The sequence below is a fragment of the Pleurotus ostreatus genome, assembly GCF_014466165.1.
Source record: "Pleurotus ostreatus strain PC9 chromosome Unknown scaffold_4, whole genome shotgun sequence".
Classification (NCBI taxonomy): Eukaryota; Fungi; Basidiomycota; class Agaricomycetes; order Agaricales; family Pleurotaceae; genus Pleurotus; species Pleurotus ostreatus.
This window is the reverse complement of record NW_023503159.1, coordinates 2794294-2821534: the sequence shown is the minus strand read 5'-3', so window position 1 is coordinate 2821534 and position 27241 is coordinate 2794294. Positions and strand designations below refer to the sequence as shown.

Here is a 27241-nt window from a genome sequence, read left to right as displayed (position 1 = left end):
TCCACTTGAAAAGTCCCTCACGGTCCCCATTCCTATTGTTTTTTCTTGAATCATCCTCCCCTTTCTATGTCTTCGTCACCTCGGCCCCTTCCCTTTTTTCATCATCCTCCTATTCTTTCGTCTATCGTCTATATGAGGCCCGATACCATCCCCTTCCTTAACAATTGTTCGCATGTTCTCTCAGCACCCCCAGTCGTTCATTTCTACCCAGCTTGTTTCGCCTTTGGGATAACCTTGAACACATGTGAAAATTCGACAAGTACCTCAGTACCAGCCTCTCTCTCATTCCCAATCCTATCAAAATATTCGATCCTTGCTGCAAACCCTGTCCTTCCTCAAAACATTAGAAGCGTCCCCTAATCTTCGTTGATAATAGGAGCCTGTGATATTTGATCGAGCATGCAACCGAGGACGGTTGAATTCTAATGCCGCCCGCAGATGTCATGAACCATGTTTGTAACATGGTAATCATGTCGGAAATCTAGGGTTATGCTCAATCAAACACCCAAGCTCCCTACTCTCTCCCTCTGCAATACCTCGCCTATCCTCCCCGAACTATCTGGCTCTAGGGAAGCATCCCCTATCCTACCCCTCACCCCTATCTATAATATACCACATGGGATCTTACCCCTGTTCGCCTCTCCGCCCCTCTTAAGTCTTTAGGGGTGCCACTATTCTCTTCCCATTTCCATTGGAATTCTATTTCTCCCCCCGACCATTTCTTTGCCCATCAGATATTCCATTAAGAACTCCCTTTTCATCAGAATAATCCATATTCCTTCATTCCTTTCATTCGCACAGCTGGGCTGTTCTATTCGGACCTTGGCTGTGCAAATTGCACAGCCCAGCACAGCCCAGCATAGCCTTGCACAGCCTTGCACAGCCTTATGTATCCATCGGAACATACGGAATGCAGCTGCGCATTTCCTTTCCTTTCTTCTGCATTTCCTTCTATCTTCCGTACAGAATTATGTGACTATTCTTTCTACCGGACTTTCTGATTCTTGTGACGGCCTAACAACCGTTCTTTCTACTTTCCGTGCACAGCCTAGATATTTTACATATAAAAATCCAATAGTGTAGCTAAGTTGAAAATAAATCTTTTCCCCCCCAGTGAAAGGTTCACTCAGTCAGTCCTCTAGTCGTATCAGTCCTCAGATCTTAGTCATTCCGTCGTCTTAGTCAAGTCTCAGTCATTCAGTCGTATTAGTCAAGTCTCAGTCAGCCAGTCGTATTAGTCAAGTCTTTTAGTCATCCAGTCAAGTCAAAGTCGATCTTACTCTCAGTCTGCAAGATCATCAATCAGTCAGTTATCCAGGCATACCAGTCGAATTCTGGTCTTCTAGTCGTCCACTTGGTTCAACTTCAAGTACTGCGTACTTGAAGAAGTTTGTCACGGTAGTTTTTCGTTCTCTAATCTTTTATCATCCCCCTATCTTTCAAATTCTTTACCCGGTACCCCTTTTGTTCCTTTCTTTCACTCTCTATTCCTTTTATACTAACCCCTTCCTGTTCTACTGCGTATCTGCACCTTTGTTTATTTTTCCTCTTCCACGTTACTGTCTCCGCTCGTGCTCGTGACCACTCACGCTCGCGTCCCCTATCTGAAAGAAGCAGTCATTGGACCTCCTCACACAGGCCCCTGTACTATCCCTGTACCACCCCTGTGATACTCCTGTACTACCCCTGTAGTCTTGTTTCACTATCGGCATACCTTGGCAAGACAAATTATACGCTCCTATCAGAGATACTAGGTGTTCGAACAACCGGGCTCTCACTTGATCTACTAGCAAGACCCAGTGCTCCCCGGACACTCCCCTATCTCAGGAGAGTGTGACACCGGAAGGTCAAGGACTTCCATGATCGTCACCCGGACGCAGTACGCGTACTCCGGACGAGTCCGATGAATCCGACGACTGCTCTACCTCTCCGGATGACTCCCGCAGCACTGGACCAGTCCTGGGAGCGTTGGCGCAGTCGGAAGGCTCCGGGCTCCGCGCAGTCGTACTTCGACATCTTCTCGCAGCAATCCGGAGTTTCGGGGTTGGTGAATTCATGGCGCGGCAGGCAGGAATCTTCGCGTCGGGTCGCCGCAACCTTGAAGGGGGGGTGATGTAAGGGGACACTCCTATTTTCTCTCCTTTCCTTCATTCCATGGACTCTTACCTACATTCCCTTCATTCCCCTTTGTTCCTTTTCGCTTCCTTTCCTTTCCACTTCCTTCCCGCCCACTCCTTTCGCATCCGAGCCACGTCCGGTGACTCCGGAGTCTTCCCGCACTTCGGACACTTCGGACTCGCTCGGACTCGTCTCGGACACTTCGGACTCACTCGGACTCATCTATACTCTTCGGGGCTCGTCCGGGTTACCTCTATCCTTTTCCCCCACTTCATTACTCTTCGCCTTTACTTCCCCAAGTCGCTGGCACGACTCCTGTGCATTTACCCTCCACTTCATTATCACATGTTTCCTTGTACCTTGTGATATTCGTTCGGACTTGTGGCTGGTGTACTGTACAGTTATCCTGTATTCCTCTCACGCTACTACAGTATATACTTCGCTTCCTAGCATGGAGAATCCTTATCCTGTTCTCTTTGGATTCTCCCTCTGCTAGGTGAGCAGCCCTCTCATGTATTGTAGTTAGCCTTATTCATTATCTTTGGATTCTCCCTCTGCTAGGCCTGCGCTGTCGGCCATCTTGAGGTTGCCCTTACAAGGCCGCCTTTCAGACGCCAAGAGGGGCGTTCGAACCTATGGTTATGTATTTTGGGCTTAGTAATTCTCCCTCTACTTTCCAAACCATGATGAACGAACTTTTTAAAGATCTTATCGACGAAGGACTTGTAGTTATATATCTAGACGATTTACTTATCTTCACGGACAACAATGTACAAAAACACCGAGAGGTAGTACGCAGAGCGTTAAAGATTCTCGAGGACAACGATTTGTATGTAAAACCAGAAAAGTGTGTGTTCGAGGTGAACGAAGTGGAGTTCCTGGGAGTAGTGGTGAAAGACGGTGAAGTGCAGATGGAGGAAGCAAAAATCAAAGCGGTGAAAAATTGGCTGGTTCCGAAGAACGTGCAACAAGTGCAGCAGTTCCTAGGATTTAGCAACTACTATCGACGGTTCATTAAGGACTTCACCACCATCGCTAAACCGTTGCACGAGCTCACTAAGAAGGAGGAGCAATTCGTATGGAACGAGAAAAGGCAGGAAGCTTTTGAGAAGCTTAAAACATTATTTACGGAGGAACCGATCCTGGTGCTACCAGACACGGATCGAGAAATGAAGATCGAGGCGGACTCGTCCAACTACGCATCGGGAGCAGTGCTCTCCATGTTATGCGAAGACGAAAAGTGGAGACCCTGCGCTTTCCTTTCGAAAGGGTTCTCGGAGACGGAGAGAAATTATGACATTCACGACAAGGAGATGCTAGCCATCATTCGCGCCCTGGAGGCCTGGAGACATTACCTAGAAGGAAACAGCCGTCAGTTCACTATTTGGACGGACCATAAAAATCTGGAGTACTTCATGACGACCAAAAAATTGAACAGACGCCAGGCGCGCTGGGCATTATACTTGTCAAGGTTTAATTTTATTCTAAAACACAAGCCAGGAGCTTCAAATATGAAGGCAGACGTCCTGTCGAGACGACCGGATCTTGACAGGGGGGAGGACGACAACACGATGGTCCTTCTGAAGCCAGAATATTTTTGAATCAAGGCCATGCAGCAGGGTCATGTTCTAATTGATGGTGCAGAGTCGCCCATTCTATCGAAAATCAGAAAATCAAAAAACTATGATGAATCAGTAGTCAAGGCAGTGACCGAACTAAAGAGGTCGCCGACCAAGGTGCTGAGAGAAGCGGAATGGTCAGAAGAGCAGGACCTCGTATTATACCACGGGAAGGTGTATGTACCTAAGGATGTTGACATCAGAAGGGAAATCGAAAAATTACACCATGACTCAACCGTTGCAGGACACCCAGGAAGGTGGAAAACCATTGAGTTGGTCTCGCGTAATTATTGGTGGCCAGGAATGAACAGGTTCATTGCGGAATACGTCAAGGGATGCGACCAGTGCCAACGAAGCAAGGCCTATTCCCGACAACTGCAAGCTCCAACCAAACCCCATCCCATCTGAACCGTGGACAGACATATCTGCGGACTTTATCGTTAAACTCCCCAAGTCGGCAGGATATGATGGAATCCTAGTAGTCGTTGACCGATTCACCAAGATGGTTCGCCTTGTACCAACGACCGAAGAGTTATCAGCCCTCGGACTTGCTAAATTATACCGGGACAACGTCTGGAAACTCCACGGACTCCCTAACACCATTGTAAGGGCAACCTCAAGATAGCCGCACAGTGCAAGCCTAGCAGAGGGAGAATCCAAAGAGATGAATAAGACTAACTGCAATACATGAGAGAGCTGCTCACCTAGCAGAGGGAGAATCCAAAGAGAACAGGATAAGGATTCTCCATGCTAGGAAGCGAAGTATATACTGTAGTAGCGTGGGAGGAATGAAAGGTAACTGTACAGTACACCAGCCACAGGTACGAACGAATATCACAAGGTACGAGGGGGCATGTGATAATGAAGTGGAAGGGGAATGTACAGGAGTTGTGCCAGCGACCTGGGGAAGTGGGGACAAGGAGTAATGAAGTGGGAAAGGAGGATAGAGGTAGCCCGGACGAGCCCGAAGTGTATCTACGAGTCCGAGCGAGTCCGAGGCGTCCGAGCGAGTCCGAGGCGAGTCCGAAGCGCGGGAAGACTTCGGAGTCACCGGACGGGGCTCGGATGCAAAGGGAGTGAACGGAAGGGAAGCAGAAAGGTAAGGGGGCGAGAGGGAAGGAAAGGGAATGTAGATAATAGTCCATGGGATGAAGGAAGGGAGAAAGGAAACGAAGGAGGAAGGGAGAGGGACAGGGGAATAGGAGAAAATAGGAGTGTCCCCTTACAACCATCATATCGGATCGAGGACCTCAGTTCGCGTCGCAAGTAATGAGAGAACTGAATAACCTATTGGGAATTCAAACGAAGCTGTCCACAGCCTTCCACCCCCAGACGGATGGACAGACGGAGCGAGCGAATCGAGATATCGAAACCTACCTCCAAATGTTCATCAACCACAGACAGGACGACTGGGCAGAATGGCTGGCCATCTGCAAGTTCTCACTAAACAACAAAACCCAGACGAGCTCCAGGCAGAGCCCGTTTTACCTTAATTATGGGAAACACCCCCGGATGGGAGTCGAGCTGCGGAAAGAGTCCAAGATAGAGGCAGTGGACAAATTCGTGAAGCGGATGAAGCAGACGTGGGAAGAAGCGCGATCCGCATTAGTAAAAGCAGGAGAAGAGGTATGCGGACTGACGAGTAGGAGAAACGCCAGAGTACCGAGTCGGGGACAAGGCGTTTATTTTCACCAATAACTTAAACACGACCAGGCCGTCGCGCAAGTTAGAGCAAAAGAAAATCGGACCGTACAAGGTGATCGCGGTGCCAACAAAAAACGCAATAACATTAAAACTCCCAAAAAAATTATCTATTCACCCCACCATCTCCACTCATCGCACCAAAAAGGCGAACCAGCCCACCATCCCAGGGCAACAAGTGCCGCCACCTCCACCAGTACAAGTGCGAGGAGAAGAGGAGTACGAGGTTGAGGAGGTGCTGGACAGTCGAATGAGGCGGGGACGCCTCGAATATTTAGTTAGGTGGAAAGGCTATACGATGGAGCACAACTCATGGGAGCCAGAGAAGAATCTTGAGAACGCGCCGGAGCAAATTGAGGCGTTCCGCTCCCGACATTCTGGAGCTCCACGGCGCATCTCTCGAGCTCTCTTTGAACAGCTCGCCTGGAAATCAAAGTATGTATTTACGTCACCCACCTATACCACAAAAACAAAAATATACGAACTGGGTATGGAGGCGGAAGCCGGCAACGAGCAACCCGGCCAGCACCACGACCACCACCATATGTAGCAATGATCCCATTGCGTTCGTTGGTGCTAAGACCGTTCCAGGTAGCGAAGTAGGGGATGGTAGTGTTCATATCAAGGAGGTGCTGTCGTCAAGTGGAATTGACGAGCTGTAAGAGGGGGGTGATGTTATGGACTAACGTTTCTTTTCTTTTTCAACTATCTTTTCTCATCTTATCGGGCACATGATGTATTACAATACACTACTTACATCATCCGGGCCGTCTTACTAATAGTCTCAGTCAGTGCCTCGCCGCTACTGCATGGGCGCAGTCAACAAGCATCATACCTCATGCAGCTGAGCTAACCATTCCATGGAAAGACGGTAGGATACAGCATGTAGATGGACATGAGGACGTAGCATGTATAGTAGTATATAAGTACCCTAATAAACACCCAGAGACGTTAACTCGTTCTCTTGGGACTACCACTAGTATTAGTGCCTAAGTCAGCGTCTTCGTGCTCAACCCTCTCCCCTCAACTCTCAAACTCTTTATTTCTTACTCTGATTCTTGTTGGGTCTGTTGCTGGAATGTTTGTGAATGTGCCCCTAGTAGCCCCTGAGGGGCCCTCCTGGATGCGCCTATAACAACAGGAGTCATGCCAGTGACCTGTACTGCGGGAACACTTCAGAGTCATTGGATATGACCTGTATGTATATGACCTGTATGTGAGGGTGTGAGGGGAGTGGGCAGAAGGGAAAGGAAGGGAAAGGGAAAAGGGAACACGGAAACAAGGGAACAAGGAAAATGTAAATATGAGTCCGTGGAAAGAAAGGAAAAAGGAAAAGGAATGGAATGGAATGATGGGGAAGGGGGAAGGGGTGGGGACAGGGGAAATAGGAGAGAATAGAAGAAAATAGGAGTGTCCTCTTACACCTTACGCACATCAAGTACCAAGCACCACATACTGTATTGTATCATTGTATCATTGTATCATTGTATCAACCTGAGCAAACAAGGCCAGTGAGTATGCCAAAGCACTAAACACCCAAAGCGACTCAAGTGACTCAAGTGACTCAATGTTCAAGGGTGGGGAATCAGAAATCAGGAAATAGGGGTCAGGAATCAGGAAATGGTCAGGAATCAGGGGGGTTGCGGGAACTGGTTGTTGGTTGTTAGTCGCATCAAGAAGTTTCAACGTTTCAACATTTCAACATTGAACCTCATAACAGGGCTCCTAGAGAACCCCTTTCCCCTTTCCCTTCCACTTTCTACTTTCAAGTACTCAGGAGCACTAGTAAGTGCGCCGAAAGTCTTTGAAATTGAATCCAGGTACGTCACAGTCTTGCAGAAACTCTGTTGGACGTCGAGTCGTCCAGTCACCGAGTCGTCCAGCCACCGAGTCGTCGATAATCGATTTTCGGGGATAGGGGATCCGTCGATTCATCAACTCGCAACTCGCAACTCGCAACTCACAACTCACGCACTCACGCACTCACGCATTCACGGATGCACACACTCACGGATGCACACACGCATTCAGACACAGGAGGACAGGAGGACGGGAGACGGACGATTGATTGCAAGTAATTAATAGTCGGTACATACAATAAAGATACACTGCGTAGATACACACTGCGTAGATACACGATAGACGATAGACGAAACGATACACAATAGAAACGAAACGAAACGAAACGGGGGGAAACGATACATTGAGGTATACACGGAAAGCGAACATGTGAACGGATACAGGGATACAAGGATACAGTGATACACGATCGTGATGATGATGATGAGGGCGATGAGGCAAGGGAAAGGGGAGAGGGAGGTACACAGCACAGCGCACAGCGCGCCGCGCCGCGCCGTGCGTTCTAACAAGATACACCAAAACGACGAAGGGAGACATCTACAACAAGAAAACAAAACAAGCAAGATAACAAGCAAGGGAGAGGAAAGAACGTGGAGGAAAGAACGTCGAGCGTCGAGTGTCGAGTTGGGGAGTATGAAGTGTAGTGAAGCGTCGCAAGAGTTTCGTAGAGGAGCGGATGCGGGCGTCGCAAAAGTTTCGTAGCGATGAGCGTGAGGAGCGTGAGGAGAGTGTGGAAGACTCAGATCGCCCAGAACCCAAGCCCGGCCATACCCATCCTCTTCTCCCTCCTCTCCTCCACATCCCCGCTCTCCCTCCTCTCCCCGTTCATCTCCATATCACTATCAGCATCCTCCACATCCTCCTCCTGATTAGCCGTAGAGGGCGTAGAGGGCGTAGAGTAATCAGAGTACGGTGTAGGCATCCGCTTCACGACCGACCCGCGCCTCCCCAGCCGACGCACACCGAACTCCCGGCGCATCGAGTCCCGCTTTCCGAGCGACGTCCTCCGTCTGGTGCGCCGCGAGCACTTAGTAGAGGTGGAAGATGCCGACGAAGCCGAAGCCGAAGCTGACGCTGAGGGGAAAGAGGGCGACGAGGGCGAGTAGGCCGTGAACGTGATCCACGTCTGTTTCTCCGCGAACACGCCCCTCAAAGGCGTAGACGGGAACAACCCCCCGCTCAACCCCCCGCTCAACGGAGAAGACGGCGTCTTCGGACCCCCGCTCAAAGGTGTAGCCGGGAAGGAGATAGAAACGATCGAGAACGCGGGCGAGCACGGCGACGCCTTGCCCCAGCACGCCGAATAACTCGCCGAATAACTCGTCGAACAACTCGTCGAATAACTCGGAGAACAAGGAGAATAAGGAGACGTCGGGGAGGGCGCGAGGAGGTGGGCGTACTCGAGGGCCTCGTCCGCGTCGCGCCACACACCCCCGTGCGCGTCGGTGTACACCCACTCGCCCCCACACCCCACACCGTTACTACTCGCCGTGAATTTAGCATGTTGGGTGGTATGGGCGTTATGGGTGGTATGGGTATTGGAATGAGAATGGGTGGAGGAGTGGGTGGAGTGTGAATGGGCGTGGGAATGGGCGTTGAGGTGGGCGATATTGTCCGCGAGCGACCCGCCGTCGAGGAACTGCATGAGCGCGAGCTCGGCCGCGAGCGTCGGCGGGAGCGCGTGTTTTCTCTCCTTCGTTTTCTTCGATTTCTCCTTCTTCGTTTTCTCCTTCGTTTTCACATCCTTGTTCACGTCCTTTTTATCCTTCGTTTTCTCCTTCTGTACCTTCATGTCCTTGCTCGATTTGGCGTCCTTCGTATCCTTTTTAGATTTGGGAGTGAAGGGCGAAGCGGACGCGGGAGCGGCGAGGTATTTCGCGGGTATGGCAGGCACGGGCGGGACGTCCGTACCATAGGAGGTATCGTGAGATGCAGGGTTAAAAGGTGAAGGCGAAGCTGAACCTGAACCTGAAGGTGAGAGTGAAGGAGAGGGAGAGGGAGAAGGAGCAGAGGGAGAAGGAGGGGTAGAAGGAGAGGAGGAGCACGCCTTGCGGGGGCGCAGCAGCGCAGAGAACGAGCGCGATCTGAGGCGCGCGAAAGCAGCCTTGAACGTCCCATGCGCCGCCTTCTGGTGGGCGCTATCATCAGCGGGAGCGGTAGTGGTGCTATTATCCTTCTCCGTAGTGGAGATATCATTAGTCGCAGTGGTCGACGAGTTATTGTTATTAGCAGGGAGATTAGTAGGGAGATTAGCAGGGAGGTTAGAGTGGTGATTATGGGGGTGAGTAGAGTGGAGGGTATGGGGAAGGGTAGGAATGGGGGTAGGGTAGTGCGGTGTCGCGGGCGTGGGGAGGCGCAGGAAGAGGGACGTGTACCCGAGCGCGGTGAGGTCGAACGCGTTGTTGTGCTCGGCGTCGGCGGTGTGAGGGGAGGATTTAGGGGTCGGCGGGGTCTACGGGTATCACGAAAGTAAGGGGTCAGTCGGGTATACGGAGGGAAAGGGTGAATGTATGCGTACATTAACATTAGCATTAGCATTAACATTAGCGTTCATCGACACCCCATTTGTGAGAGCGTTCCTAGTGGGCGACACCCCGCTCCCTCCTCCTCCTCCTCCTCCTCCTCCGGTGGAGGGCGTATCGAGGATATGGAGGAAGGACGCCGAGCCGGAGCGCGCGCGTGCGTGTTTTGGGAGTGCGGGGGTGAGGTTGAGGTGGAGGCGCGAGATGGAGGGGCGGCGGTGCTTGCGCGTCCTCGGCGCAGCGGGTTGGTGAGAGGGTTGGTGGGTGGATGGGTGGTTAGGATGGGAGGGGGAGGAGGGGGAGCCCGGGTGGACGTGGGCTGCCCAGGTCGTGATTGCAGAGGCAGAGGACATTGTCGATTGTCGATGGAGGGGTCGTGTCGCGGGTGATGTTGATTGCAGTAGCGAGCGGAGAGTATGCGTATGCGAAGTCGTCGAGGGTAGGCGTGGAGAGTAGGCAAGTCGAGGAGTAGAATCGAGGAGTCGAGGCGTAGAGAGAGAGAACCAGCTCAGCTGTCTGGCTGCCCACACTGCGGCCGTCTCTATATATACACCACCCATCACTCCGCCCATGACCTGCCACCTATTATCGGTATTATCACCTACTACATGGGATAATAGAGCATAATAGCGAACGACAATGAGCGAGGACAATGACAATGACTCTGTGGTTGGAATGCAAACAGAGGCAAACAACCGCCTATGCTCGCCACAATAGCGACAGCGATTGAAAGTCCGCTGCGAGGCATTAGGTCATTAGTGATGTAATGTCCACAATTGAAAGATTGAGAGATTGAGAGATTGAAATTTTGACGGTGTAACGATGGGGCGTGCTGCTAGACGAAGTCGGTCTACGCAGGCTCCCCACTCGTCCGTGCATACAACGACGATTAGTTCCTCTACATTGCCCATCAGTCACACATATTCCGCAACGCTCTCCGCAAACTGACCCGACCCGTCCACCGCGTCCAACCTAGGTCTCCCCGTCTGATATATGATATATGATACTCCATGCTCGTCCTCTTCACCCAGATCACCTAGGACCTACGTCACCCACACAAATGCCACACCCACACCCGCATCTGTACCAGCACGACGACGCGTATCCTAGCTCCTCCATTCCTCTGCCCCGACGTAGTGAATCTACGACGCATTGATGCATGATGCATGATGGGGTAGACGAGCACAGAGTCGACACTCAGAGAAGCATAGAGAGCGGGCGTGCTCCTCCACTCGCATCGCACTACCACACCGCTACACCACTACAACGTACACCACCCTCCCGCTCCCCACTCATCCCAAGCGCCCACTCCGGACCAACCCGCCTCCCTTCCCCCTTCCCCCGTCTCCCCATCTCCTGTCTCCCCATCTCCCGCTCCCACTCCCGACACCTCCACCTCCACCTCGCGAGTGTGATCTATTATCTTGGACGCTTCGCGTTGTAACTTGTTTGTCTTGACTCTTCAAGGTGTTGAAATGATATCTATTATCAGGTCGCGCCGCGGAGCAAACGCGCTCATACGCTCTTCTAAGTTCTGGGCGCTACCTACTCAGTACTCAGCGACACAACCCTGTTACGCGCCGTCGCCGCCTGAACTCAGAGCGTGGCAGCGTGCTGTAGCTGGATTCCGGACATACACAAACGCAAACCGGGCGAGATGCGTGCAATCTGCAGACTGCGGAAAATGTCTGATGATCATCTCTCTTTTATCGACTGTCTGCGAGAGCATCGGTAATCACGGTGGTATTGTACGATACACGTTGGGGATAAACCAGCGGTATATAGCATCGATACAAAGTCACGCGTAGATGTTACGTGTTACGCCTGCGACGCCAACACCTAACACCTAACAACCTAACACACAAGTAGAGTCGGAGTGAGAGTCGTGGGTGGCACGTCGCGATGAAGAACGCATATGGGGAGCGCGAAACGCAGGTGCAGGAGCATGGTGGATGATGGATGATGGATGGTGGATGATGGATGGACGCCCGAAAACGCAGCATGATATCAAAGCGTCGGGCATCCCGGTTGAACAGCCAACGGGCGGACTACGTACGAGTACGAGTACGAGGAGTATGAGCCCGCTCGCCCGCCCCCCCCCGCCTCAGGTAACGGCGATTTCTCAGCCATGGCCTGGAATTGGGGTTGGGGTTGGGGTGCTTCAGCAGCAGTGGTAGCGGTGGTGCGACGCGCTTGTCGCTCGCGTGCCTAACGAGAACAAGATATCGACATATCAGACATATACACTCTATACACGCGACGCAGAAGAAGGCGGGATCAGCGCACGCACAGCTCCGTCAAGCGCATCGCCCACATTCTCGAAGAACTCAACTAGCGGTTCCGTCACTTTAGAGAGCTACGTAGACAGTTAGCGCGAGACGAGGGAGATAAGCAAGCGATTCCATGAACACGGGAGAACGTTACCTTACGCACCGATCGACGAAATGCACCTCCACCGCGCTCTCCGGTTCCAGTGCCTCGCGCTCTTGAATCTTGTCGCAAGTCCCGTTCTTGCTGCTGCTGCTGCTGCTTGCGGCCGACGTGCTCGATACCGCGAATATCACCGGTACCGGTACCGGGGTTGCCAGGGTTGCCGGTAGCGTTCCTCTCCCTCTCGCGCATCCGATCGCCGTAATATACATCCTCCCCGTCCTCGTACAGGGGGTCCCGCCGGCGGCGCGCGAGGTAGGTCGCCAGCCCAGCGCCCGTCAGGAAACACAGGATATGGCACATCGTCGTCGTGGTGCCTCGTGTGTAGCGCGAAGTTTCAGTAAGTTTATGTTTAAGTAAGTTTCAGTGGTAGAGTGGTAGAGAGGTGATTGTTTGTGATATGATATGATATGTTGGGGAAGAGGAGGGGGGGCAATACCGCCGACGAACGGTCCATTTTATACTCGGCGCCGAATCACGAATCACGATTCACGGTTCATGTTCATGAGAGTTCAATAAGCTTGAAGTTGAACGATACAACGGCGACTTGTGACTTGTGACTTGTAACTGTGGGCCGTGGCACAGTCCATGACTCCACACCATACATGCGTCGCGACTCGCCTCCGCTTCGCTTTGAGGGCATTCGAGGTCGCGGTCGCGCTGAGGGAGGCAATGCATGTACGGCTACGGCGCAGGTCTGCACAAGCTCCGCGTCCGGCCTGCGAGAACCTACGGCAAGGGCAAGTCGAAGAACGTTTGTACATAGAAGGAAGAAGAACGTAGAAGGAAGAACTGGAAGCGGGCGAGCCCTTGACTGCGATCGGAGGGAGCTCGATCAGGCACCTTGCTGTAATACGCATAGGACATATGCATAGGACATATGCATAGGGGCTTAGGGGGCTTAGGAGCGCTTCGAGGGCCTCGGGTAGTGTGTAGTGTACGGGATGGTACTGCACCATACACCATACACCATACAAAGTCGACGCGACTACGATCCATAAACCCAGACCCAGACCCAGGCCCAGGACAAAGACTTTGTCAATCCACGTCTCCAGTGGTGAGCATTATAACGAAACTAACTAATTTTTGACCAGCCTTGCAGTGATCGGGAACGGCGCCAGACCAGCGTCAGACTGAGTTAGATTAATGAATTACTTCGATTTCGAAGCTCAAAGATCAAAGTTGCTCCCCGAGGTCCTTGGGTACATGTACCCAAGCTGGCGCTCGACGCAAAGTTAAGTATGTAACGTTATCTAACGTCAAACATCACAATTAATTCGATCATGATGCACGGTCTTGCCTATGCGGCCGCATCCGCAGGTCGAAAACACATAAACATATCATTCACGCAACTGCGCTACAATGCATGTTTAAACATATATACTAGCGAAGAAGCTCGCGGTCGCGGTGGGACGGTAATCATAACATGAGTCCCGGGACTCCGGCGCTCATGGAGCTTTGCAACACCCTGAGAAAAACATGGTGACAAAATACCAAGGGTGGGCGCGACCGTGACAACGCTCGCGCCAACACCAACCCAACAACCAAGACCCCCCTGCTCGACCGTTCCTGCTGCCAGCAGATGCTGGTGAACCACCCCGGCCTATAGTCAGTGCGCATTACCCACGTCTGGTGAGTTTTTTCTGAAGTCTCCGTGATGATTGAGGAATAACGGCATGTGACAGATCCTGACATTGACATAGACAACACAATCATCTGCTCGCCTTCCCGCACCCCCACTCGCACCCGCACCCATAAATATCGATGTCGATGTCGCTGTCAAGTCCTAGCACGAGCAGCGGCAGTATATATCAGCGCGGAGTCCGACGTCCACCACCGCCTTCCGGGCCCCGACTTCGAGGAAGGCAATCGTCAGCGCTAGCCACCCCGATCACTCTCTTCGATAGTAGCTATAGTACCAGCGGCTTGAGTTACAATGGGAGTGATACTGGGTCGCCGCCGGGTACGCCGGTGCCGTTTAGTCCTCCTCCAAGCTATCAGCAGCACTCCCAGCCTCCTTCATCACCTGCTGTTTCGACCCATTCGAATTCGAGTTCATTCCGTGCTGCTGCTGTAGCTAAAACACCTGCCACTTCGACGCTGGCGACGAGGGAGCGGGAGGAGGAGGAGGAGGAGGGGATGGAGACGAATCTCATGAGGCCGAGGGTCGGCAGCTACATAGCAACATCATCGACAACCTCAACCCCCAGTCACGTATTCCCGTCGACTCTCTACACAAGCAGCCCAACGTCCTCGCCTTCACCGCCACCACAGTCTACCAGCACCTCACCGACGTCAGCGTCAAGCGTCAACGACAATGGTGCGAACGGGAATGGCAAGGGACTACCAACGTCGCTGTCGGCAATCGAGGAGCGTGACTCTGAGTACCCAAGAATGAAATTGGGAGATATCGGTGAGGAGGAAGATAGTGATGGTGTCGGTGTACAAGTCGAGGAACGACGTGGAGGAGCCAGGGTGCGTCCGCCTTCGGCACTACAGTCACCTCTCTCCCCGATCTCCCCGCTCTCCCCACCCCCGCTGGTTGACTCCGATGATGATGATTTAACCGATCACCGTCCCCCTCTTTCGCCTTCACCCTCACCCTCGCCACCGCACCCTCCAACTCCTCCCCCTCTGCATTCGTATCCGCATTCGCCCCAATCAATCCCTTCGAGATCTGCCACAACGCCGACCCCGACGACAGCCACCACACCAGTACCCAAACCCTCTATCCAACACCTTTCACCCCCGCCACCGATCAACTACGACTCCGTCCCTCTGAAATGGAAATCGCTACCGCTAGAAGCTGCTATGTGTACGTGCAAATATCCCTTCCCCTTCTTCTCATCTTACCTCTCCCTTTCGTCCGACAGGGACATTCACATCCAAGGAACTACAACACATCGTCTCCCGCGCAATCCGTACGTCTGCACGCGAATCCTTCATCCGTCTCCTCTCCCTCAACATCCTCGACAACGAACTCCCGAACGAGCTCCAGCGCCTCGACCACGCCAAGCTCACTGCCCAAGCCCGATATCGGTTTTGCGTCCACAGACGCACGATGCTCTTGCAAGCCGTTAACGCTTGTTCAATGCAGCAACACAGCAGCTCGAACACCGGAGCAGGAGGGAGTGGGGGACATATTGCGCAACTGGCAGCCCAGTTATCCGAAACTACGGCCGAGTGCGATCAGTTGTTGGAGCAGATGATGCGGATAGTCGATCAACAGGCGCAGTGCGTGAAACTGCAGGATGTGCATTGGGCCAGTGCATTAGCGGTTGCTCTTCGTAAGGTATGTGTGTTGTTTGTTATACCACTCCTTTTGTCCCGCGAGGCTTTTATCTAACTGATTGACGTTCCATTCTTATGCATTCCATTCTCCGCCGTGGTATCATTCTGCTATTTGAATGATCTGCATTTGCTGTGCACGTTGATCCTCGTGCTGAATGATCGTGGTGATGCTGGCAACGATTGATATCCGTTGTGTGGATGTCAGTTGAATACAAGTTACGGGAAGCGGACGGCTGAGCTCAAGGCCGCGAAGGAGCGAATATCACAGCTGGAGGCCGAACTCGAGGAGGCGTGGAAAGAGGCTGAGACAATTGCGCGGGAGCTGGATGATCAAGAGGAGGAGCTCGAGGAGGAGGAAGGGGAGGTGACCGCAGATATCACGGGAGAGGTTCATCAGCAAGCGGGAGAAGATTTAACGGAGGATCTCACGGGTAGCGTGGACCGCGGAGGCGAAGGAAGCGATACGGGAGAGCTCACAGGAGATGACGAAGACCAGGAAGAAGCGCATGTAATCGTTGCCGAGCATCTCACAATCCTCAAATCACCGCCTGCAGTTTTACACGACCTTCCTTCCCTCGTCGACCTCAAGGCCAGCGCCAGCGCCAATTCGAGCTCGAATCCCTCGTCGCCAGTCTCCACGTCATATGTCCATGTATTCTCGTCACCTCCGAACACGCCGACACCCTATGCACAGGACGGCCAGCCTAACACGCCCCGCCCAACGCAGCATACGCGATATCCTTCTGCTATCGCGTCGGAGATGAGTTACCAGATCGCAAACTCAATGGATTCGAGGGTTCTTGCCGCTTCGCCTCCGCCTCTTCCAACTGCTACAACTGCAATCGTAGCGCAGGCGGATGCCCCCATTCCTCCGGCCAAAGACGACGATGCCGCTACAATCCACAGCGTCCACAGCACTCGAAGCCTCCGGAGCACTAAAAGCGCGAAGAGTACGAAAAGCACCAAAAGTGTGCGTCCCCCTGGGACGAGCCGTGTCAGTCAGGTGTTCGCTGCGAGGAGACGGAGTATACGCGCGTCGTTGGGGAGCTTGAGGATTCCTAAACTGCGTCATGGTTCGAGACATGCGAGCTCAATGAGCGCAGGAGGTATTGCGGATGTGGGTGTTGGCGACGGTGATGGTGGTTCAGAAGGAAAGAGCAACCGTCCACCTGTCCCAGAGCTTCCAAGCGCATATATCCGGAAACCTTCCGTTTCGATCACAACGATGGCATCCAATCACTCAAAATCACCCTCAACCACGCTTCCGCCTTCCTCCTCGTCTTCGTCAGTAGTGTCCCCCGCGTCTGTACGCAGGGTGTTCTCCTTCGGTCGACACGGTAAAGCCCAGCACCCAAATCTACTCTTACAATCCCAGCCCCAAGCCCAACAACCGCATGCAACACTTCCAGAAGCAGGCGCGAGTCCAGGAGTGCCAGCGTCGTTGAGGTCGCGTAAACCCCGGATGAGCGTAGATGATATTCAGGTTGTACCACGTTCTCCGCGATACGATGTTACCCCGAGTCGGCCGAGTGCCGTGGATGACATTGGTATTGATGCGCGCAGTGGGGCACACATGAGGAGGCGGATGAGCGGCGTTGGGGGTATTGGGGGAGTCAGTGGGTTGATGAAGAGGCTGGAGTGGGTGATGGGAGGCGAGGCTGAGGGTTCTGAGGAGGTGCGTGCAGAAGGCGCGCCGGGCGGCAGTGGTGGTGACGACAAGGGGAAGGAGGAAGCGAAGCAAGAGAGTAGCCACCACCCTCTTAGCGCTACCTCAAAAGCTCTCCACTCACTTAAAACCTCCCCCGAACGACTATTCCACCGTGTGAACGGCTCTTCATCCTCCTCCACTTCTGCCTCCAGTACCACCACCACATCGACGCCCAGTCCAGGCGGAATCCTTCACAGCGCACGAAAACGATACACAATGTCCTTCCCTCTCTTTACTGGATCAAACACAGCAGCTTCTTCAACAACAATCCCTGATTCGACGCCGCCATCCGCGTCGACGTCAAGGCTGGGTTTAGGGCCGAAAATGAGGCCTGCGTCGTCGGCGCAGTATTCGAATTGATGCTATTGCACATTCACGATGTTGCTACACCCTTGCTTTCGCGTACTATGTATGTCGTATGTACGTTCCCCATGTCGTTATCATATATCTATATCATCGCTCTGTCGAGTCTTTCTTGGTTACATTACTGTTATACCATGTTGTCTGTTCCGATTTATCCATTCATTCGACGGTCCACATACCCAGACGAGCCCAAGTTTGTGTTGGTCGCTACTACTCATGCTAAGTACCATGGATCCAAGAGACACGCGTTGTCGTTGACCGGAGTCCGTGAAATTGAAGTGCCAAAAAGTATTGGGTCTGGCATCTTCGTATTCTATGTGGATTGGTATCGGGTAACACCTCTCTGACAACACACTAGCAAGATAACCAACTGCTATGGATGTCACGAATGACAGCTACTTTCCTATCGCGCCGGTGGCGTAAACTGAAGTTGGCATGTTCGACAACTGTCAGCTATCTACATCGACCCACCGGGGAGGAACGGTTAGATGCTATTCAAACACTCGTATTGAGATAGCTACATTGCACCGCGTAAGCAACATCAGCAACTGCCAAAGGAGACACCTGAGAGACCATGTGAGTATATCATTAAACGAATCAACGAAACCACCCACTTCCATAAGGCCCACTATGGTCATCCAACCCGCCCGTGAACGCTAGGAGACATCACACAACCCCAGCATAAGTGATCTCATACAGTAATATATAAATATATAGAGAGAGACATACCTGAAAAGATACTCGCACCACTACCGTCCGAGCACTCTGCAGACGGGTTTTCCTGGCCGGCGCATTTGTACCATTTTCTGTCTTTGTTAGAAATGTGCTGTTCGAGGTGCCGTAACAAGTGTAAGCACAGGTACCTTTCTTTCATGACAAGGAGAAGACCAGAAGTGGACGTACGATTTCGCCTGAGGGATGTCGATACCCGGATGATGCATCTACGAATCAAACTTCGTATTAGTCTATGAATTCAAGATGGCTATAAGACAATGCATACCAGGCATGATTGGCACTGGATCTTCTCTATTGCACAATGCTCCGTCAACACAAAAGCACTCATGATAGAGGAAATGAAACGAAAATAGCAGGAAAATTAGTTGAATACATAGGATGTGCTACGTACCCGTTATTTATCCGCACGAGGGATTTGACATGAGCGTCGACGTAGTCAGCGAACGCTTTGTTTCCAACCTAAAAGGTGATCAATGTCAAGGCGCATGATATGAGAAGGAGCGGAGGCTTACACGCGGCATTCCGTAGCCTATGACTGAGAACGTGATCCCCGGAAGGTGGAGAGGGAGGTATATGCCGTCCAGAAGCGACAGTGCTGCTCCTACCAACGTGTAAAACATACATCCACGTCAACGAGTGCGAGTGGGGCGAGTGGTGTATGTACACTCACCCAGAGAATGTCCGACGAGCGTTACGTGTTTCGTCGTACCAGGTTCCTTGAGGGTCTTCTGCACAGCTGCCAATACCGCAGACGCAGACCTGGTATAGCCTGAGATAAGTCGGCGGTTCTAACGATAGCGCTCACTACTGAATTCGGCTTACCTAGAATGAGACTCGGCGAATCCTTTGTGGACCAACATATTTGCAGTGACACCAGGGAAGAGTGACTTGCTGGGATGAACTTGGGCGATGTCCATTATAGTCGCTACAGCACCGCTGCGAGATGATCCATTAGCACCGTGTTGATAGCCAATGGACGCGAAAGCATCGGGGCCCTACTGAATTGAACGCACCTCTTGGACCTGTCTGTCCCCTGGTGGGCTACGATAACCGTCTTCAAGGTTGGATCGTAGCCAACATACCCTAGCAGAAAGGGTCACTTTGTCAGTCATCGCCCCTTACGGATACTCAAGAAACTCGAGCTCACAATATTGTGTCAGGTTGCCATCCCCACCGGCGGCAGTCAACTTGAACGTCGGGTTCTTCGTACAGCTCTCTGTAATATGGAGATGTACGTGATGTGATCATCAAGCGAAAGTAACGTTCAGTTCTGAGTCGTGAAACGAGACGAGAGTCAGAGGAGGAGCAACTTACCTCCGCAATTCCACTTCTTCGTTGAGACGCCACAGTATGTTGCGCGGGCAAAATACGTGTAGGGCGTGTACTTATTGATTTCCGCCTCCGTCAGGGCACTTGGGCTCGTCTGCGGTGCGGCGCGGACGTTCAGGACGCCTAGCAGCAGCAAAAACAATAAGCTAGCGATGACGGAAACCATCGTGGCTGCCCGACTCCGTTCAGACCGGCGTAGACGAAGGCTGCAACAAAGCAGACTCCGGTGGGCGGAACAATGGGGGTCTTGGAAGTCTGATCATGGCTTATATATATCCTATAGCTTGACATTAGCTTTTCGCAAACAGCATGCTGCGAAGTCACCCAGTTCTCGATTGCGTAGTGCTAGCGACACCCTTCCCACGCTACTACTTCTACGTATAATGGTGGCGTACTACATTGTGCCTGTTCGTCACGGAGACACTTCGACTGATCAAGAAAATATGAATACACGCAAGCTATTACTATACGGTAAAGTGAGAGTTCCATGGATGCAATGTCTGCGATCATAGCTCGCTGTCTTTAGTGGAGAAAATATGAGATGAGCCAGCAGGGTCTTGTTCCACGAGCTTTGGTACTTCTGGCGTAGATGCGTTAATTTCTCCTTGAGGCGTCGAGTCAGAATCAGCCGGCGATAGTATATCTGCCAGCGTGGATGGACCACAGCCGAAAACAACGCCTGTTACACGCGATGGGTAAGCGTCTAAGTTGCAAGGAATGGAGGACAGAGATGAGCATACCATCGTATGGGCCAGAGTGGTCTGTTATAGCGCCTGCGAACATATGTTCTACGGCGCCGGCCGAGCATGTCCCATCGTTACTTTCCTGACCTGTTGGCTGCTAAGCATAGGGAAAGACAAGCATGATTAATGGCTTTACCTGGACAGACTACCCAGTCTCCAGTTTCGAGGATGTGCTAAATAGAGAGAGGGGGTATCAGCTGTTTGCCTGAGAATGATAATTATAGCACGGACGATCTCGCCGGACGGGTGGTAATAACCATATTCCGTAGCTAGAAGGGGTTGGCGTCAACGAATGTCGAAATCTAGTTGAATAGAAGAAACATACGAGGTACGATGGGGATGGGGTCGAGTCTATTAGAGCAACGTAAATATATGGGTATAGTAGGGTGAAGGAGAACTTACTTATTGTTGATACGAGTGACTTTAATTTTCTCGTCAATGTAATCAGCGAATGCAGTGTTCCCGACCTGAGCGGAACGTAAGAATTCGTAGTTCACAGCCATGGTAATGGAACAACTAACCCGAGGCATGCCGTACCCAATTACCCTGATGTTGAGGCTGGGGTCTTGCAACGACAACTGAACAGCGTCCAGCGAACCAAGTGCAGCGCCTTAGAGGCTATTAGTATCTAGGAAATACGAACGGCATAGCGATACATACCCAAGGAGTGACCAACGAATGTCACGTTCTTAGTGTTGTGCTTTTCGGTGGCTTGTTTTACGGCGGCCATCACATCAGCGGCCGAACTATGTGTCCATGAGCCCGAGCACAGACAACTGAATGATGCATCCTCTTACGAAGCGTGTGCTCTCATGAATCCAGCATGCATCGCTACACCTTTCTTAATCATACCAGGAAACATGACTGGATCTGGATCAACAATGTCGATATCCATTACTGTCATTATGACATGTCTAAAAGAAGATGAAATCAGTCTGAGAGTATGATTTTGATAAGTGGATACATACTCTAAGTTGATGTCGGCTCCTTGGTGTCCAACGATGACCGAGTCGATTTTGGGATCGTAACCCGCATACCCTAAAGCCGCACATTTTACTTCACAGACAAAGGGCTGTTTCGAATGATAACCTACAGTACTGGGTCGCATTCCCATCGCCTCCCGAGGCAAAGGGCTGGAACTGGGCGTTTGCTTCGCAGTTCTCTACGGTTCGTCGAATTTAGAGCGTGTAAACGCGGTGAATCGCTGAAAATATACCTCCACACTTCCATGTCAAAGTATCTTCAGGTTTACAGTACCCGGCACTCGCGTAATATGTATAAGGTTTCAGCGCCGCGATATCTTCCGAAGGATATATCTTCATCGACATCACGAGGGACAGTGGCTGGGAAATATAGGCAGCCGCCAGAGTCAGAGCCAGGGATCGAAGCGCCATTATGTTATGCGGTAGGTGTAGTAGAGGAAGCTTGAGGCAAAGGAAGCTTCTCTAGCGCGTATTATAGCAAGCCTGGGACACGTAGCAACTTTGACTGTCGGCTGTCATTCCAGCTGACACTGACTATAACGACGTGTTCGACATGATATTTGCAAGTAACGGAAAATTGATATGGCAGCTAGAGGGTAGACAATTCTGAGTCAAGAGACCTCCTGTTGCAATCAGACATCGTGAACACAGTGGCGGAAAGAGGGAAAGGGATTGCCGCAAGGAGCTCGCTGTTGTGTGACACTAGTGACCAGACGTGCCCGTGACTACACAGGGTAAGCGCGCCTGTTTGGGCGACTCATGAGGACACCACCATGAGGTTCGCCTCATTTCAGCGATGTACGGCAGGACGAGCGAGCAGCTGGCCACACTGCGTATCAGAAGACTGACAATCCTACTCTCATGACCTCTATGGGCCCTCGTAGAAGTCAATACCACACGTCGCAATCGTGTTCGGGTTGGTCCACGTCGCACACCATGCAAAACGAAGCTAGTGTCGTGCCAGCCGCCGACCAATATCATAATATCTGATAGTGATTCTTACTGCTTATCCAGCCAGCCCGTGCCTAACCTCATCTGTACTAAAGCAATGCCCGAGCAGGCTGTCTTGAAACCTTGTCTATTTCGTTCGCCCCATGTTTGCTTCTCGATTTTTGTCTGCGGCTTTGTTCCTTTCGTTTCTGAGGATTGTCCTCGCCGGTTTACCCAAGAAAATATATGGCGTCAACCTTGGTTCTTGGTTAGCGCACTAGCTTTGCAGTCGTAACCTCCCAGAACACCTTCTCAAACTAGTTCACTTCTAGGCTACTCCTCGAGCCGTGGATGCTACCAGCAGGTATGCCTATCAGTGATAGGGAATCAGGTTCTGCCTGTATCTTACATGGATCTAGGATGGTTGGCCATGGGTGGAGAGATGTGTTCAGACTGTTCGACGTGCATAGCGAGTGAATCGTATGTCCTAAACACACTCATAACGATATCCTTGGTTAATTGAAAGCGGTTCCGTGGTAGCGCTTTTGCTGAAGCATATCCTGAGAAAAAGGTCTCCGCAGAATTCAATAAACATTGGTAAGATACCGCTTTGATGAGCACATCCTGACTTCACGAAATTCACATTGATTTACGGTCAACAGGGCCACTTGGTTTAACCAAGATGATGTCAACGAACTTGCCTCCCTCGGCATCAACACAGTTCGCATTCCTGTAGGGTTTCATTTTCGATATAAACAATGAATTAGTGCTGACGAGGCTCCCCTAGCTAGGATACTGGATAATAGAACAATTAGTCGATAAAGGCGAATTCTTTCCAAAAGGTGGCCTCAAACATCTGGTTTGCTACTCCGTTAATTCAGTGCATGTCTATCGGCTCAGTCTGTCTTCGTAGCGGAGAGGGCTGCGTCAACTCCATGATGCTGGTATCGTCGCGATTTTGGTAGCTACATCTCCCCTCCTTCAACAATATACCCTTCATTTGGAAGTATAGGACCATCACGCTTTACCCGGTGTTCAGACCGCTCAGCAAATGTTCACGGGAAGGTTAGCCTCACTAGAAGGACTTTGATCCATATTTGACCCTCGACGAGCAGATGCACGAGAGATGTCGAGTTCTATGTGAGCGAATCTCAACTTTAGATGATGGAGGAGAGAACTCAAGTAGTTTTAGACTGACTACAACTATCACCGTGCTTTGGTGTGGACGGCCGTAATGACCGGCATGGCACATCTTGATCCAATGTTCAAAGGCGCCGTCTCAATCCAGGCAGTCAACGAGCCTATCATGGATGCGACCTTGACTCCCGGATATGGTGAATGTATGGCTCCGTGCCTGCATGATCTTTTCCCCTTCGCTGACCCTCGTGTAACCAGTCCAAAAGAACTTCGTCTTGACTGTTCGTGCGGTCGAAGCACTCTTAGGAATCGGTGTACACGCTAGATTTCCCCACTTCCCCTCAGCCAACTTCACAGCAGTGTTGACGGAAGCATCGAATACGAACCAATTCAACCCTGAAGTCCAGGATGCACTCGCTGCTGCGGGCCCGATCCTCCTTCAGATAGCGGCGGAATTTAATATCCAGCCGGTGTTCAACGTGCACGCTCAAGACGGTGGCCAGCGAGAGCCACTCACTACAAAGTGAGGTCACGTCGGTCCCTTCGCTACGGCAGATGGCTGATCATTGATCATCGTCCTGTGCAATTTTTTAGTTTCATGGATATCAATTGGCAGTTCAACGACCCACCTAATCCTGCCGATGCCACTCTCGGTCCTCAGGGTTACGACAACCATTTATATTATTCGTGAGTTACTTCTATCCAGTCATTTTGCATTCTCATTCGTATTTTTCGATTAGGTTTGGGGTGAGTTTTGATCAGCCCGACATCAGTTTCTTGCGTCCTCATGATCCCACAGGGAGTAGCTGATCCCAACCCAGACGCTTACTTGATAAGCATTTGCAGTATGTCTCTCGCTATTTGCCCACTATTCCTCAAGCTCACTTCAAGTTATATAGATTTACGCCGCGTAGAGAACGACGCGGCGGTGGGCAATTCTCCCCTTTGGTTCGGAGAGTGGGCACTCTCTACCCAATTCGACGCTTCCGACGATTTCCTTCGTGACTGGGCAGATGCCCAGAAATTGGCGTATAGCAAGGGCCAAGGCTGGATAGTGCGTCGCTTCCTTGCTTGCGTAGGAGTTATAATGTATGGCTGATCTTTGTAGTTCTGGAGCTTCAAGATCGAAATCTCGCCAGAGGCCGGTGATACGGCGCGTCAGTGGTGGGTTCCTTCTAATCATCTAATTTATCATCCAAAGCTGCTTCTTACATCCTGTCTTTCTCAGGTCCTATACAGAAGGCGTGAAGCGTGGATATCTTACTCGGAAACCAGCCGAGCTTCACAACCCACATGTGTGCGATGACTTTGTGGAGCAGTAGAGGTATTTTCTCTTCCGTTTTGAAACGTTCGAGCCTAGTAGCACGTTCTTTTGGTGCCCCGCATGTGCCATCTTCTTTCCGGCATGTCGTTCGTCGCGATAGGTTTCTTTCACTTTACGAATTCAGTGATTGGGTAGCCCCTAACCGGAACCGGTTCTCACACGAAAGTCAATTATGAACCTATCTTTAGTCCAGCAACTCAGCCTGTCCATGCTCAAAGTGTTCTGTTCTTCTGATCCTTGACATATTGCAGATATCATCATATGGGGCTGTCAGAGTGCTCTTACAGTCATCCACCGTGACTACCGCCTGGCTCATGGTCCCAATGTTCCCTCTTCCCACCATATCGGTTCTTGATAGCATGGGTCCTGGAATGGTATATTGCGAGATGTTATAAAGGGCACAGATGGAGGGTATTGTTACAGGCAGCTTTCCAGAAACACTGGTGGGCGGGTAACTAGGCAACGATACGATGAAGACCGCATCCAGCCTACTTCAAACCATCGCCTTCGTCGCGACGTTCGTCTCGGCGGCCCCGACGCTAGAGACCTCTTTGTTCGCCCGCCAGGCCATAAGCACTTTGTCCACAGCGCAGATTGCTTCATTCAAACCATTCTCGTTTTTTGCGAGTGCGGCATATTGCCAGCCAGCCAGAACTTTGGCGTGGTCTTGCGGAGGTATGTATGTACCATGGCCGGGATGGAGCACTATATCTAATATTTATTTATAACCAGCTAACTGTAACGCGAACGCTGATTTCATCCCAACTGCATCCGGCGGTGACGGCTCTTCGACACAGTTTTGTACGTACTTGTTTGCTACACGAAATCTTTTGCTGATGTTGTACTATGATTAGGGTATGTTGGCTTCTCGCCCTCGCAGAACTCGGTCATCGTAGCCCATCAAGGGACGGATACCTCTAAAATGTGAGTACTCTCCTACTTGGGAATTTACATATTCTCACTCCATTACCACGTAGCCAAGCTCTGCTCACTGACGCGGAGGCCGTTCGAGGGAAACTAGATGCTTCTCTCTTTCCGGGTGTTCCGAGTGCAGTTACCGTCCACGATGGTTTCCGTAACGAGCACGCGAAGTAAGCCACTTTCATATGCTGAGAGCCAATTCGTGACACATCCGTTATTGCAGGACCGCACCAACAATTCTCGCTGCTGTTCAACGTACTTTGTCTGCTCATCCTGCGTCGAAGCGAGTCACCGTTGTCGGCCACTCCTTGGGTACGCCCCGTTCATTTTTCCTGCTCCAGTGATTAAATACCGGCGCAGGCGCTGCTCTGGCTCTCTTGGACGGAGTTTACTTACCACTTCACATTTCTGGTGTCACATTCCGCACCATTGGGTACGGCATGCCGAGGGTAATCAAACTTGCCTCATCAACGAATATTACTGACGGGACTGGGAATAGGTCGGAAACCAGGATTTTGCCAACTACGTTGACTCTCACATCTCTCTGACCCATATTAACAATAGGTACGTGCTACTAGCCCTCCTGCTAAAGGCAACATCACCTTGACTTGAGTAGGGAGGACTTCGTACCCATCCTGCCGGGAAGATTCTTAGGTTACAGTCACCCGGCGGGTGAAGTTGTATGTTCCTTGGTTCCGTTTTCACGATCAGTCCCTGACCTCTTTCAAGCATATCCAAGATTCGGGCGCTTGGACTTCTTGTTCAGGTCAGTACTGCTGCAGATAACCACATGCCGGTCTCATGCCTGTCCACAGGGCAAGATAATACGAATAGTGCTTGCACAGTTGGTGATGTTGGTAACATATTCGAGGGACACGCAGGTGATCACAGTGGTCCGTACGATGGTGAGCTATCTGCTATCTCCGTATCAGATGATCAGCTCGATTGATATTGACCCACTTTGAAAGGCGTCAACATGGGTTGCTAGGTGGACGCTTGTAAGATAACTCCGTTGCTCGCGCCGTCAATTCATGTCAGTTCAGCAATGATGCTCGTTCATCAACGCAACTCGCAACTACACGTACTTGAACGTGCCTGCTCGGCAGTTGTAAGATAAACATAGCCGTGCAAAACACGGAACTAATCCTGCGAAGCCTGCCAAAATGTCTGCTGCTCCACATGAGAAGACCCATGTATACGCTTAATTGTGAGAGCCCACCATTCTATAAAGAGAATGACCATATGTCCCAGGGTACAAATCTGCACGTTCGGAGATGTTCATCTTTGGTGAAGTTGTTCCAATCATTGCCTAGTGACAGAACACCGCATGCCTCCACTACTTGGTAAGTACTGTGTTGGATCTTCCATGCCACACTCGGCTTCTTGTGTCAGCTTGGTACAAAGCTATTCTGGCCTGATGATCGCAGCATAGTGCTAACGCTTTTCCCGATAAAGTTCATCAAGCTATGTTAGGTGTTACGACATTGGAGGCGCTGGACTGTGTCTCGGTTGAGATGCTCGCCAAGT

The 27241-nt window shown here is 51.4% G+C and overlaps 7 protein-coding genes across 7 annotated transcripts; 3 read left to right on the top strand and 4 right to left on the bottom strand.

Annotated features, from left to right (window-relative positions):
- Positions 1 to 8037: 8037 nt before the first annotated feature.
- Positions 8038 to 10173, bottom strand: PC9H_006776 (uncharacterized protein; the record flags this gene model as incomplete). The annotated part of the gene is made up of 2 exons (XM_036776317.1): positions 8038 to 9750; positions 9817 to 10173. The coding sequence occupies 2 exons, from the start codon at positions 10171 to 10173 to the stop codon at positions 8038 to 8040; spliced, it is 2070 nt and encodes a 689-aa protein (XP_036632336.1).
- A 1654-nt stretch (positions 10174 to 11827) lies between these two features.
- On the bottom strand, positions 11828 to 12553 carry PC9H_006775 (uncharacterized protein; the record flags this gene model as incomplete). The annotated part of the gene is made up of 3 exons (XM_036776316.1): positions 11828 to 12028; positions 12111 to 12176; positions 12245 to 12553. The coding sequence occupies 3 exons, from the start codon at positions 12551 to 12553 to the stop codon at positions 11828 to 11830; spliced, it is 576 nt and encodes a 191-aa protein (XP_036632335.1).
- Positions 12554 to 14014: 1461 nt separating this feature from the next.
- Positions 14015 to 17609, top strand: PC9H_006774 (uncharacterized protein; the record flags this gene model as incomplete). Its single annotated transcript, XM_036776315.1, has 3 exons — positions 14015 to 15065; positions 15124 to 15542; positions 15768 to 17609. The coding sequence occupies 3 exons, from the start codon at positions 14015 to 14017 to the stop codon at positions 17607 to 17609; spliced, it is 3312 nt and encodes a 1103-aa protein (XP_036632334.1).
- A 544-nt stretch (positions 17610 to 18153) lies between these two features.
- PC9H_006773 (uncharacterized protein) lies at positions 18154 to 19842 on the bottom strand (the record flags this gene model as incomplete). The annotated part of the gene is made up of 12 exons (XM_036776314.1): positions 18154 to 18176; positions 18227 to 18268; positions 18342 to 18438; positions 18516 to 18553; positions 18613 to 18638; positions 18739 to 18806; positions 18860 to 18948; positions 19018 to 19106; positions 19170 to 19283; positions 19361 to 19430; positions 19495 to 19563; positions 19662 to 19842. The coding sequence occupies 12 exons, from the start codon at positions 19840 to 19842 to the stop codon at positions 18154 to 18156; spliced, it is 906 nt and encodes a 301-aa protein (XP_036632333.1).
- A 340-nt stretch (positions 19843 to 20182) lies between these two features.
- PC9H_006772 (uncharacterized protein) lies at positions 20183 to 21747 on the bottom strand (the record flags this gene model as incomplete). Its single annotated transcript, XM_036776313.1, has 12 exons — positions 20183 to 20355; positions 20417 to 20513; positions 20566 to 20592; positions 20651 to 20688; positions 20745 to 20770; positions 20822 to 20886; positions 20941 to 21029; positions 21080 to 21165; positions 21217 to 21333; positions 21388 to 21457; positions 21513 to 21581; positions 21636 to 21747. 12 exons carry the CDS (start codon positions 21745 to 21747, stop codon positions 20183 to 20185), a joined length of 969 nt encoding a protein of 322 aa, XP_036632332.1.
- Positions 21748 to 22496: 749 nt separating this feature from the next.
- PC9H_006771 (uncharacterized protein) lies at positions 22497 to 24791 on the top strand (the record flags this gene model as incomplete). The annotated part of the gene is made up of 16 exons (XM_036776312.1): positions 22497 to 22600; positions 22665 to 22696; positions 22752 to 22812; positions 22873 to 22929; positions 22995 to 23064; positions 23120 to 23191; positions 23246 to 23293; positions 23345 to 23397; positions 23448 to 23472; positions 23525 to 23672; positions 23728 to 23992; positions 24064 to 24156; positions 24232 to 24314; positions 24369 to 24523; positions 24578 to 24633; positions 24698 to 24791. 16 exons carry the CDS (start codon positions 22497 to 22499, stop codon positions 24789 to 24791), a joined length of 1416 nt encoding a protein of 471 aa, XP_036632331.1.
- Positions 24792 to 25263: 472 nt separating this feature from the next.
- On the top strand, positions 25264 to 26663 carry PC9H_006770 (uncharacterized protein; the record flags this gene model as incomplete). The annotated part of the gene is made up of 10 exons (XM_036776311.1): positions 25264 to 25468; positions 25526 to 25594; positions 25648 to 25717; positions 25771 to 25884; positions 25938 to 26026; positions 26075 to 26163; positions 26214 to 26278; positions 26328 to 26394; positions 26444 to 26480; positions 26530 to 26663. 10 exons carry the CDS (start codon positions 25264 to 25266, stop codon positions 26661 to 26663), a joined length of 939 nt encoding a protein of 312 aa, XP_036632330.1.
- Between the last annotated feature and the right edge of the window lie 578 nt (positions 26664 to 27241).